The sequence below is a fragment of the Anomalospiza imberbis genome, chromosome 6, assembly GCF_031753505.1.
Source record: "Anomalospiza imberbis isolate Cuckoo-Finch-1a 21T00152 chromosome 6, ASM3175350v1, whole genome shotgun sequence".
Classification (NCBI taxonomy): domain Eukaryota; kingdom Metazoa; phylum Chordata; class Aves; order Passeriformes; family Viduidae; genus Anomalospiza; species Anomalospiza imberbis.
In genome coordinates, this window is record NC_089686.1 from 52308755 (window position 1) to 52322432 (window position 13678).

The following is a 13678-nucleotide window of genomic DNA, read 5'->3' on the forward strand; positions in this document are numbered from 1 at the left end:
CACGAGCTGGCACAGAGCCTTCTTTGAAATATCACCGTAGGTCTGCTACACCCTCGATCAGAGGTGTCCAATTATGACCTCAGCTCTAAAAAGTCATGCTTAAAGCCATTTAATGGTGCACATTTGCCGGGGAATATGTCATAGGAAGGAAAATATAGAGTAACTGGCTAATAATTTTCAATGACCTTCCCTTTTTAAGAGGGATATGTGTTGGGGAAGTCAGTCAGCCTCTTTCTTGTGTTTTACCTTGGGGCATGTGACGCCCAGATGTGTTGTGTTTGACTACAATAAACCAGAATAGTCTCCATTGTAACTGAGCTCCAGCTGCGAAGCTGTTGATGTTTCCTGTCCACAGACATGCTCTTGGATGACACTGGAGATGTCTCTGCCTGGAAAGAAGGAGGTAGGCACGTCAAAATAGTCGTCAACTTCCAGGACGAGATGAAATGGAAGGAGGTGAGTTGTGTTTCATCCCCAGCTTTGAAATGTAGGTGACTTCAGAATGTGTGAGGGAACTCAAGTTTACAAAGGACTTTCAAGGATTTTCTCAGGAAAACAGTTCATTGGTGTGTTGATAGTGATAGATAAGCCACTTGGCTCCCTCCAGCTTCCTTGGAGCTGATGAGAGGGACTGAAATGCCAGAAGCACCAATCTTATGGAAGAACTTGACAAATCCAAACTGGGAGATCTATACCATATCATTCTAGTTCAAGTTGTCCTCTCTGGCACAAGTACTCTGTTTAGAATGACATCTTTCAGATTTTTTCCATCCACAAGTAGGTGAAAGAATCCTAAATACCCAAATATTGCAAATATTGCAAAGTTGCATCCTGTCTCATGTGTTTAACGTACTACATGCATGAATGTATTACACAGTCCTTGCCAAGCAGTGGCCTTGCTATCTCACATTTTTGAGCACCTGTAAAAATGTGTTTAAGAAGTAATTTCATGTCTCCCTGAGGGGTGGACAAAAATCTGAATGATCAGAAATAAAATGGACTCAGCAGCACTTTCCATTAAATACCTATTTTGCATTGATTATTACAACCCTGGATAAACAATAAAACTGCTGCTGGTTGACTGCAATCACAGCAAGTTTTAGTAGCACTTCAAATCTTATGATAGAAATTAGTCTTCTCTTCAATTAATGCTTCACAGTGAGTGCAGCTGTAGAAAAGCAGAAAATTTATATTTATTCTGATTTCTTTTATCTGCCTTAAAAAAAACTTACAAAACACAAAATGCTGTGATAAATCAAATATAGTATATAAATATAAACTCTCTTTCTATATTACTAGAACCATATATACATTAGAGCCATGTATAGTTGATCTGTATATATAGGTTTCTGTGCCCACAGCAGAATTTCTAAAAATAAATAAGATAAACCTTGCAAATGTAACATCTTTGATTGTGAAGTCGTGGAAGAATGAACTTGACATCTATTTTTCTGTCTACAATATTCCTAAGAGACTTTCTGTCTCTTTGCTAAACTGTAATCCTCTCAGAGATTTTTGAATTGTTCATGGATTGATTAATAAATACCTTTAACTTAACATCACAGCCACCTGAGTATCATTTAGATTTGTGACTCCAACACTGTAGAAAATGTTTATCATGTGAAAAGAATTCCACATGCCATTTAGAATTCACCATATAGAGTAGTAAGGATGCACCATTATTTAGAAGTAAAAGGGGAAGGGGCAGGGAAGCCAGCATTTTAATTACATTAACCACACTTGTCTGATAGAGTTATTCCTGTACCTTTAGGATTCCAGGCCTCGCACCTTCCTCATAGGCTGCATTGGAGTCAGTGGGAAGACCAAGTGGGATGTTCTGGATGGGGTTGTAAGACGCCTGTTTAAGGTCAGTGGGTACAAAATGCTGCGAGCTCGAGTTCTCCTGCGGGGTTCTGATGGTACCAGGCTGTATTTAACTTTGTGCATTAAGCACTGTCACAGCAGAGAGCAAACTCCCAGTGCTGCCTGACTTCCTGTGTCCCTTTCCCACCCCAGGAGTACATCACCCACGTGGATCCCACGAGCCAGCTGGGGCTGAACTCAGACAGCGTTCTGGGCTACAGCATCGGGGAAATCAGGCGCACCAACAGCGCAGAGACCCCAGAGCTGCTGCCCTGTGGGTACCTGGTTGGGGAAAACAACACTATCTCAGTTACCATCAAAGGTAATTTCACCTGACCTGCCTGGTGGAGTTTTCACTACTGAGGTTTATCAGAGCTTGCTGTATCAAGAAACTCAGAGGAGTAGAGACTTCTTATTGTGCTGCTTTTTCCTATTCCTACCATTTATTTACTTCCTGCTATTTTCATTAAAGCCAGCACTTGGGGTAATGCTAAGTCTGTAATTTCAGCAAGTTTTCAACCTGTAACTCTAGGAAAAATTGCACACTCCACAGATCTTCAGTTGTCCTGGAGAAGACCTCACACCACAAGGGATGTGTTGGAGCTGTTTGAGCAGCAAAGTACTTTCCAAATGAGTCAAGCCTCAAATTTTCATTAGCTCTTTATCACAGCTATAGTTGTTATTTCCTATGCAGGGTTAAAAAAGAATGGATCTTGACTCATTTGCTTGATTGATCTCACTGAAGAGTCCCTCCTTAAGTACCAGGAAGGAGGGACCCCAAATTTTACGAAACTCCTTAAAATCTGGATTTCTCAAAATGTACGGTTTTCAGAATTCCCATTGATTTCATTCTGTAATACTGATAAAAATTTAGTATTTGTGTTTTTCATTTGGTTTCTCAGGAAGAACTTTTTTATGAAAACTCTGCTATGAAACTAAGTTCAGGGGTAAAACCCTCAACTGCTGCATTTTGAACTTATATCAGTTTGCTCAAAGTTAGACCAGTGAAATTTGCAGACAGATGGTATTTTGAGAGCAGTGCCAAACATTCTTCAGATCAACTTTGAAATTTGACTGAAAGCAGATTTTTGAGTATTGGTGTAAAAACTAGGTTACCTTGTATAGCAAAGCAGTCAGCAGGAAGATAAAATAAACTGTGAAATACATCAACTTACTGAGGCTTGACATGAACCCAGGATATTCTGCTTATATAAAATGCATTATCCAGTCGTAAAGCCTAACTGAAATATTGCATAAGATCTAACTGTGTCTGTAAAGCTGCAGTTTGAGTTTATATTTAACTTGCACTGACTCGACTTGTGCCTTGAAGGTTCATAAGTGATAACAGTTTTCAATAAAATTGAAATGTATTTAATCAATTTATGGAAAATCACTTACATATACCTTTGAGCTATAAAGCTGCCTATATAAATATTTAATATTCCAAGTAACCACTGAGGTGCAAACATTTTTCTGGGTGATCTGCCGACTTCCCTTCCTGCTGTTTATTTTGAAGCACTGTGTATTTTCCCTAAGCCAATTCTGCCTAAAGTGACTGCTGACATGGCATAAATGCTTATCAGTAGGAGTTTTCTGTTAGAGAAGATAACTATCAGCATACAGAGGAGGAGTTTAATTACAAGCATTTGGGAAAGTAGGGGGAGTTGATGATATCTGGGTTTTTTTTGTCTAGTGATCCAAAAGTAAACAGGTACATTCAGGCTGAATGCGTGGTGAAATGCTGTAAAATGGATGGCTTGTGCATGAAAAGTGTGGCCTGGAATCCTTTGGTGTGGCAGCTTCCAAAGGGCCTTAGGGATGCAGCTGAGTACTTAAACAGGCTGCAGGGGGATCCAGGCTAAGCCCACGGGTCACCTGTGCACTTCTTTTCCAGCTTTATGTGTGCCTCTCAACCACAAGGGATACTGGGGTGGGGAAGGGGTTTAGCTCTGAAGTGAAGAGCAGCTTGATCAGGTCCGTTTGGATAAAAACTGGAAATCCCCCTAAGAGAAGCCTGTTTCCCTGCTGCAGGTATCTGTGAGAACAGCCTGGACGGGATGGTGTTCGAGTCGCTGATCCCCAAGCCCATCCTGCAGCGCTACGTGTCCCTGCTGATGGAGCACAGGAGGATCATCCTGTCTGGCCCCAGTGGCACGGGCAAAACCTACCTAGCCAACTGCCTGTCTGAGTACATGGTGCTCAGGGAGGGCAAGGAACTGGCTGAGGGCATCATCGCCACCTTCAACGTCGACCACAAATCCAGCAAGGTGAGCACGCACAAATCCTCCTCACACAGCCACGAGTCCAAAATAAGAGACCTTTCCTAATCTGTCATTTTGAGCTCAGCTTCATTTTCAAAGCATTATGTTTATCCTGAAGGAAACAGTACTTAAAGGTTTTCATATTCACCTGACTATGGGTCTGGAACAGCAGGTGTCCAGGTGTGTATTTAAACACCTAAAGGTGTCATGATTTTCAAGTGTTTAGGAGCCTGAGAATTGCCCAGGAAGTTAAACAACTGCATAAAATTCCCAGAGACTTGAACAATCCCTATTGCATGTGGGCACTTTTCCCAAAACCCTCAAATGCATCTCCAGGCTGTCAGGAGCTTCTGCAGCTGCAGGTATCAGCAGTTGTAATTATGTGCTGGGTTTGGAGGGGCTGTTGTGCAGACACATTCCTGGGCAGGTAAGGCGTGTCTTTGCTTTTTTATGTGCTGCTGGTTTTGCTGAATATACTTCCAGTGATCATCTAGATTAAAGAAAAGGAAAAAAAAAAAAAAAAGCTGTGTATTTGATGGCCTTCGGCATATTTTCCTCTGGAAGAAAGGGATGGTTGAAATTGTGGTTCTGCCACTGGTATGATTTCAGACATGCTTTAAAGCTGCTGAGAGCATTTCATCCACTCAGCAGCAGCACCAGAAGCTTGTCCTTCTTTCCAGCGTTACTGAAGGCATCCAAATTTGGCCTCTGATGAGGGGTGGTTTGTTCCAGATTAATTTTGTCATCTGTATTTTGACCGAAACACAGTTGCAAGATGATACAACAAATCTAGCTGGAATGCAGAGTTTGGTTTGGTATGGGGAGAGTTGATCAAGTTCCTGAAAAGAAACAAAAATATGTTTTAGACCTCTTAGGTCTGATATTGATGAATAAAAAACACAAACTAAATTACAAAATATTACCCCTCTTTAAGCCCTTATCTCACACATGATTTCTGGCAAAGTCTCTTGAGTCTTCAGCATAAGCTACAAAAGAGAAAGAAAACCATATCTTGTGTTTTCTCATAGAAAATGTGTGATTTGTTAGATGTCAGACTCTTATGCTTTAGATTTTGTTACCAAGCTTATTTATCTTAATTGATTTTTTAAAGAAATGTGAAGAAAAAAAATTTTTTGCTTCTTTTCTTTATATCTGCTTTGCAGGAACTCCGCCAGTACCTGTCCAACCTGGCAGACCAGTGCAACAGTGAAAATAATGCTTTGGATATGCCTCTTGTCATCATTTTGGATAATTTGCACCATGTTAGCTCCCTAGGAGAGATCTTTAATGGACTTCTAAACTGCAAGTACCACAAATGGTAAAGAAATAGTAACAGAACACATTGCAAATGTTAATGCTGTACTCAGAGCACTGCTCCTGCAAAATCCATTCACACAAAACCAAAGTCTGCATTAATTTAGTAATGTGGAGGAAGATGACCAGGTTGTCCATATTGTGGACAGTGCTTCAGAGGGATCTTTTTCCTTCACAAAATTATCCATTTTTCTGAAATAAGTAATTTAAAAGTAGTTGTATTTGCTTTATGACGTGGGTCATTAGTAATAAACCCCCATTTGTAGTGAAAGGTCCTGTTTTGGGACTTCTGGTTTACTTCCAGAATTTGATGTTCACAGAATCTCAGTAGAGAATTTGGTGATAAGTAACTACAAAACCTTCTTTCACAAAAGAATTCTGAATGACCTTTTTTAATGTTCAGGTTTTACTTAAAACTTGTTTTTCAAAGTTCACAAGTTTGATTTTCTTGATTTTTTTCTCCCAATAGTCCATATATTATTGGCACAATGAACCAAGCCACCTCCTCCACACCTAATCTTCAACTTCACCATAATTTCAGGTACTCTTTATTCATGTTTCTCATTTGTGTTTGTGGGCTAGAAAAGGAGTAATGGTTACTGAGTCATTTGAAATTGTTCTTATCAGCTGAAATAGCAAAGTGAGAGAGAAATGCCATTTGCTCCTGGTTGCTGCCCTGACATGTTCAGCTTCGTTATGGTACTGTCATTAAAGGAACTGGGTTCATAAAACTTTTATTTCATAGAAAATTGTTAAGATATATGATTTTCTACCAGATTTTCAGTACGACAATATTTAGGCAAAGCAGATTAATGAGAAATGAGCTGTAACAATGCACAACAAATATCGGCTCATCTAGTGAAATATTCCAAATAACTTTTGCTGAAAAACATGTATGACTGGAATAGCCCATTTTGATCTTGATAATCTGGAAATAAGAAGAGAAATGTAGTCAGGAATAGTTACACTCAGTAGCATGGAAGAGAAATAATGTCTATTTCTGCTGTTGTGCCATAGATGGGTGCTATGTGCAAACCACACTGAGCCAGTCAAAGGCTTTCTCGGCCGTTTCCTGAGAAGAAAACTGATTGAAACAGAGATCAGAGGCAGGATGAGGAATGCAGAGCTGGTTAAGATTATTGATTGGATTCCCAAGGTCTGGCAACATCTAAACAAATTCTTGGAGGCTCACAGTTCCTCTGATGTTACTATTGGTAAGTACTCTGCCCAGGCATGTGTAAATATATTTATTTTATTTCCTTGTATATCAGGCGTATCTTTGTATACTTCCTTGTGCTGTGTCATGTAAAAAAGGCTTTCTTTAAAACCCTAATTTTAGATGCCATCACCCTATTTTTGGTACTTATTGTGCTTGTAATTTGAGTGTAATATCCGAATTTCCCTCTCCAGGTCCACGGCTCTTCCTTTCCTGTCCAATAGATGTAGATGGTTCTAGAGTTTGGTTCACTGACTTGTGGAACTACTCCATCATTCCATATCTTCTGGAGGCAGTAAGAGAAGGACTACAGGTGAGCAGGCAAAGGGAAAAATCATAGGTCTAGAATGGCATCTGTTCAAAAGGCAACAAAACTCAGTAGTGGCAACATTTTCTGTAGATACAACCTTGCATGTTGAATATCTGCATGTCTATGAAAATGTAACCAGAATTGTCAATAATCTCAGGCAGAATTAGTTTCTTCAAGCACTTTTGAAATAGAGAGTAGAAGAAGCGATTAGATGCCAAACTGCTGATGTTTGCAGTGGGGGGAGTTAGATATACAAATAGCTTTCAATACTGAGTTCCAGAAGCACACCTTAAAATTATCCTGTGCAGCAGAAAAATATGCTTGTCATCATTAACTTTGTTACACAGGATTTCCCTTTGGAAATCAAATCTTTCAGCATAGGAACAAAGCTTTGCATGGAGAGAATGTATACATGAGTGGTAGAAGCAGTATCAGTGACATTTTGATTACTTCTCAGTATATAAGATGATTTTTTTAGTAGATTCCTTCACGATTCTTTCAGGGGATGAAGTTAAATCATTATTGATTGTCTGTGTTTAGTAATTGATTCATAATCTGGCAATTTGGAATAGTTTTTGGTGTCCATATGACTATGAAGCTTGTTGGAATCAGGAGGAGGGTTCAGCAGAGAATTGCTATGGACTTGCCATTTAGGTAGGGAAAAAAAAGGAGGTTTTTTAATAACCAGCTCTTTGTTCACAGAATAAACCCAGCAGCACCTACTTTAAAATATGGTTTAGAACTAATCTTTTACTAATGGCTTCTTAAAAAATTGTGAAATACATGAATTCTCCAAGTTTTGGGTACAATTTGGGCAGCTGCCATTTGAAATTTGTCGGTACTTGGAGACCTCATTCTCTTTGAAATTGTGGTGGACTCCTAGACATAAGGAACACAATAGGTCCTGGAGTACAAAACACACTCAGGAACTTTGCTACAAATAGAACAGGAGAACCATTTTACATGAAACTTGTTTTAAAGGCAGGTAATGGGAGCCAGGAATATTTCCAACCTAAAACAAGAGAAATGAGAGCAGGTGATTTTGCTTGCTCTTGAAATGGAGAAAACTGATACTCACAGTAATGCATAGGCTCCTTGTACTGGGTTTTGGAGCTCTCATATCATTGATCAGTATGTGTGGAAAGCATTGAAAAATTAGTAATGGAAGTGGAGAGAGAGCAATTGATAAAACCATCCTTTTGCTTCCTTGCTCTGCCCAGTATCTCAGTCTTTTAGTGTATTTGAGTGGCTTGTGTTCCAGGTGTAAGGACTTCAGTTTCTCACTGTGCTTTAGATTCTTTATCCCCTTCAGCCCCATTTCCCCAAATTGCACTAATTCATCCCTATTTAAATAATTTCTCTTTTGTTTGGTTGATGAATAAGAAAATGCACTTTAGTACTTGAAGAGTAGCCAGAATGGTGCTAATGAACAAGCTAATGCTAGAAAGGTGGGTTTCATCTGGGGCTATTTTCTGTTCCTCATGCCCACAAAGTCTCCTCTGAGAGCACATCTTCTTTCCTGAAATTGCCTGTCAGAAAGGAAAGGTGGATTCCTAATTTTGCTCTGATCTCTGTAGATCTGCTCTCAGCTACTTTTATATTTCTTTTTCTCATTTAGAGAATTATTTTGTATCAAATACAAACAAGCCAAATGAATCCTTACAATAATTGCTCCCATGGGAGCTGACTTGTTTGGTTCTTCAAAACAGGGACATGAAAATTAGAAGGTTGTATAAAACCCAAGTTCTTCCTGCTTGGTCTATCAGTACAGAATGCAGCACCAGCAAAAAGAGGACCCAGAGTTCCTGTGGTTTCCTGCCACTATCACTCATACTCCAGTGATTTTTCTTTCATGCTTTGTGGAGCAACCTGTTGTCCCATCCTTGTCCCATGACTTGCTCCCTGGAAAATGTGCCAGTGGGAGGGGTGGACAGACCTGGTTGCCATGGAAAGAGGGTCATGAGTCATTTAGTCTCTCCTGAGCTCAGATCCACTCAGAGTTTTGCAGGAGAAAAGATGTGAAAAATACAAAATCCTTGCCACTTACCAAATGACATGTATCACTGTAAATTTGAGAACAAGGTTAAAACAGGAAATCTGGTTTGCCCCATCTTGAAGCTGGGAAGATAAGGTAGCAGGGCTGAAGGATGAAGGGTCTGGGCTGTGGAGGAGGCTCTGTTTCGGATTGCCTAGCACCATCTGCTGGCACCTCTGCTCCCTCCTGCTTCACAGCACACCAAGGATTGGTATTCACAGCACTGTAATACTTTGTGCATGCAAAATCTAAACCCACAAAAAACATACCACGGAGAAATAGTATTGAGGAAAGTGAGATAGTCCTAGATCCATCAGAGATCTGGTGAATTTCTTTGCTAGACCATTGTTTTTACCCTTGTGCAGGGGGATAAAGGAAGGGGACAGTGACAAAATGTCAGAGACAAACTCCAGTTGCTGAAGGATGTTGATGGTGATATTTATAAAGTGGAAATTAATGTTTTAAAGCCACTTGTAGTTGTATTTATGCTTTTGGAAGTCATGAGGCATTCAAATGAATGTGTTGTCTAGCTAAGGCAAATGGAAAAGAACAGGGAGAATATGTTGGGATTCAGTAGTGCAGTCTGTTCCATCCAGAAAAATGTTTTTGAAGCAGACTTTGCCTACTTAGGAGCCTGAGCATGGACAAATGCTGCTGGTGTTTTTTCTTGGTTGAATACGAAAAAAATCTGACTTGAAACCTTTATGCCTTGACATCCGTCACTCTTGCCTGATGACAGATCTCACATTTCCTCCTCCACATTCCATGGATGGCAGTTTGTAAGGCAGCTGCCAGTGCAATCCAGATGTCAGCACTGATGGCTTCTTTTGTGTGCTGACATTGTTTAAGTTGACTTAATTAGGTGATATTGTTTTCAGGCATTTCTTCCTTCAGCTGGTGCCAAGAGGAGAGCACTGTAATCTCAGAGAAGGTGGTCTGCTCCTTCCAAATCAGTGCCATGACAAAGGTCTTTGTGTGTGTTTAGGGTAAGGAAACTCTCATGTTCAGCCCTGCTTGCAAAGTGTTTCCTGCAGCCCAAGAACCAAGGCACGTTCATTTTGGTTAGGTAGTCAGTGGATGAGATGGTTGGAATATTTGACATGGTTTTGTGCTCTTTCAGTTGTATGGGAAGAGAGCGCCCTGGGAGGATCCTGCCAAGTGGGTCATGGACACCTACCCCTGGGCTGCCAGCCCCCAGCACCATGAGTGGCCTCCTCTGCTCCAGCTGCGTCCCGAGGATGTGGGCTTTGATGGCTACTCCGTGTCCCAGGAAGGCTCCACCAGCAAACAAGTTCCAGTGAGTGATGCTGAAGGAGATCCTTTGGTAAGCTCTCATTTCTGAACAGCAGAACTGTTTCATTTGCCTTGTTTCTAGGGATTAGAAACAGGAACTGGTCTGTGGTCGTAGACTAATCCCTTCAGTCATCTCATTTTCTCCTTTACTGGAAAAGCTGTGTTTTACCATTAATTTGAATGCTGCTATGATTTACAGTCAATACCTCTGTTCTGAGTCTCAGTGTTATTGACCCTGCTTGTTTCTCCCATTCCTTCCTTGCCCACTGGCAAAGCAAATGCCGCTGTAGCTGTCATGTGGAGTTAATGTTGTTCCTACCTCAAAATACAAATAATCATGAACTTCCTTACCTCTGCAGATGAACATGCTAATGAGACTGCAGGAGGCAGCCAACTACTCCAGTCCCCAGAGTTATGACAGCGACTCCAACAGCAACAGCCATCATGATGACATCCTGGATTCCTCTCTGGAGTCGACATTGTGATCTCCCTCAGACAGAAGTTGTTTCTACTTGGCAAGAGCCCTGATCACAGACTGATGAAAATAACCCGTTCCTGGGCTGTGATCTCAGTATTAAGAGCTGCAAGAACAAGACACTTGGAGCAATCTTGAACCTGGGTGCAGGCAATAGGAATTGACCTTTCTATTATTTTTATTTTGGAGATGATGAGAACTGCACTACTCCTTTGTTTCCTTCTTTTTAGTTGCTGTAAGCTCTCATGCCTAAGATCCTGAAGATGTTAAAAGTAGTCATCATAACTAAGTTGAAGGGACTGGGGTGGGGGGCAACTTCACAGCTGTGAAGCAAATAGCTTTGTGCCATGTGCTGTCTGGAAAGAGAGGGGAGAGGGAATATTTGCCTATGCTGCTTCTGACCAAACACATTTACATGAGGGCTGGACTTTTATCAGCTTTGTGGGTTAAACTCAGCTTCATATAGTTCTGGTGCTATAACAATATCGCTTGCCTCTGTAATAATACTCAATGAAGGCAAAGCTGCAAAACAGGAAAGTTTGAATAAATATTAAAAAAAGAGAAAAGGAGGAAATGAAACTAAAACAAAAAGTGCTGCTCTCCTTGCCAGTCTGAGACCTTGGCTTTCTTTCATTGTGTGTTTATAAAGATTATATATATAAATAGGAATATATAAAAATATATATACAGTCTGAACAAATCAGGTTTTTTTTCAAACACTGTGTAGCAATCAATCCAGTTACAAGTGAAAGATCAGGTAGCCTTTTGCTAGTCAGGGCCCAATTCTCTTCCCACTTACATCCACACCACCAGCTGGACTGACTTCTGCGGCATTTACACCCCACTAATCCACCCTGAAGAGAGAGGTCTTCCCACCTTCAGAGAAGTCAGTGGCAGGGCTGTGCCCCATGGAGTCCTACAGCTCCAGAGGACCCTTGGCAGTGCACAGGTATGGTGAGCTCTGTACACAGAGGTGAGCTACACCCCTGCAAAGGGATGAGTCAGACCTTCAGTTTTTAATTCTTGCCATGAAATGTGACAGTTGTTTTTAGAAAACTTTGGGTTTTGTTCCAAAGTTTTGTTCCAATCAGCACAACCATAAGGGGGTTAATTAAAATTCAGCTCTGTGGCATTCCAGTGCTACTCTGGTGACAATACTTAGTTCCATGACTTTTCTTTTCAGTTGCAAAGTAAAAAAAAAAAAAAAAAAAAAGCATTTCAGCAGTATTCAGGTCTGGAAAAAAAAGATAAGGGTACTGAGGTACTGAGTACTGCATCTTTTGAGTTTAGCTGTGCCATGCTTTTTTTTGAGTTGTGGCAGAGCTGTGAACCTGGTTTGGTTTCTCCTCCTCTGTGAACGCACACACCTACACAATCAGTGTTAAGGCTTGTACTTGTGTTGGGGAACAAGAACACCTCCCAAAGAATTGCACTTTCCTGGTGACACCATCGCCCCCAGCATGTCAACTGTACCTCAGCCAACACCTCACTCCTCAGAAGGGATTTGTATGAGCCTTTCTAGCTCTCCTCTGGTGCTGACTTTTAAAAGCGATGCCTTATTTTGTATTAATTGTGTTTGATTAAATTAGTGCTGTATATTATGGGATTTTATTTAAAGAAACAGGGCTAAAGTCATCTCTTGAAATATCATAAGTTGCTGTGAGTATTGTTTGTATGAGATACTAGAATTTGTTTAAATGTGACAAAAAAAGGAGAGAAATGAGATAACGTTTCAGGTTCATATCAATCCCCAGCTAATAAATCACTGAAGAGCTGTTTTATCCATGCAGGAGAGACAAAAGAAGCTTTTCAACTCTAATAAATTACAGGAATATGCTGGTTTTTCAATGTACACAAAGAAATCTTATTACAAACACTTTTTCAAGAGCTTGTGGGTTTAAATGAACATAACAAACAAGTTCATGCTTCTGTGGCTCAACTTGAGAGGATGGTTTTATTATACCTCATGACTTTCTGTAATATAACTACTTTGTCTTACTAAGCTGGTCTTGAGTATGCTCCTGTTACAACTTTTAAGTGCTGATGACTTTTTTTTTAAGAAAAATATTGTAAAAGGAAAAATTTAAATATTTTAATGACGGGGGGAAGAGCTTGTTGTTGTTACTGTTTTAACCTTATGAACTCTGATTTCATTATTTCACTGAACGGAATAACAAAGGTTACTCAGCCAATTTTCCTAAACCAGTTCTTGGTACTGTAAAAAATGGGTTAGATCTGTATGGAATCAAATCCATAGCATGCTGATGATGAGTTTGAGAGAAGTTAATTTTTCCAGTAGTCTTGACAATTCTGCTTCCCAACACTGACTTTACCTGCTACTACTACTGTGAATTTTGGTACCTAATCCCCCAACTGAATCCATGCAGACAGAGCATGTGCCTGTAAAAAAAATCCAGTTGCAGGGCTAGGGCTTTAAAAGGACTTGATATCCTAGAAAATGTCTCAGTTGACCTTTAACTGAGTGCTAAAAGACATCTTTAAAGTAGTGTTTTATTTGTGGGGAACGGGGTATTTTTTTTTCATGTTTAATCTTGTGCTTAAGCTCAGGAAGAAATTTCTATTTTCTCTTCCTTTTTATTGACAATAGCTTGACTTAAAGTGAGATAGGCAATTTTGAATAGGCTAGTCATTCTGAGTATTACAATATTCCATGTCTTTTCTGAAACTTTGGGAAGCAGGGTTACCTGTTGTGAAACATCTTAGTTTTTATCAAGACTTTCCATAGATTAAGTCTTTCTTTATGTGACTTTCTTCTCATTTAAGACTTTTTCAAAACACTTCCTTTTCTTTTTCCTTTTTTCTCCTCCTTACAAAGTTGGCTTGTTTAAAAGAAATATCAACAAGAAATGCAAGATTCTATGCAACATTCGTGTTGAGTTATAAATTGAGA

General features: G+C 40.0%; 1 protein-coding gene across 6 annotated transcripts in view; it reads left to right on the forward strand.

Annotated features, from left to right (window-relative positions):
- Positions 1-12823, forward strand: part of NAV2 (neuron navigator 2) — a 405891-nt gene extending 393068 nt beyond the window's left edge. For all 6 annotated transcript variants that reach the window (XM_068194174.1, XM_068194170.1, XM_068194171.1 and 3 more), the window contains 10 exons: positions 356-456; positions 1772-1867; positions 2017-2185; positions 3895-4130; positions 5288-5442; positions 5908-5979; positions 6456-6652; positions 6849-6967; positions 10120-10323; positions 10652-12823. In XM_068194174.1, coding sequence (XP_068050275.1) covers positions 356-456; positions 1772-1867; positions 2017-2185; positions 3895-4130; positions 5288-5442; positions 5908-5979; positions 6456-6652; positions 6849-6967; positions 10120-10323; positions 10652-10777 — 1475 coding nt within the window. In that variant the 3' untranslated portion in view covers positions 10778-12823. The remainder of the gene's footprint in view (positions 1-355; positions 457-1771; positions 1868-2016; positions 2186-3894; positions 4131-5287; positions 5443-5907; positions 5980-6455; positions 6653-6848; positions 6968-10119; positions 10324-10651) is intronic.
- Positions 12824-13678: the final 855 nt, after the last annotated feature.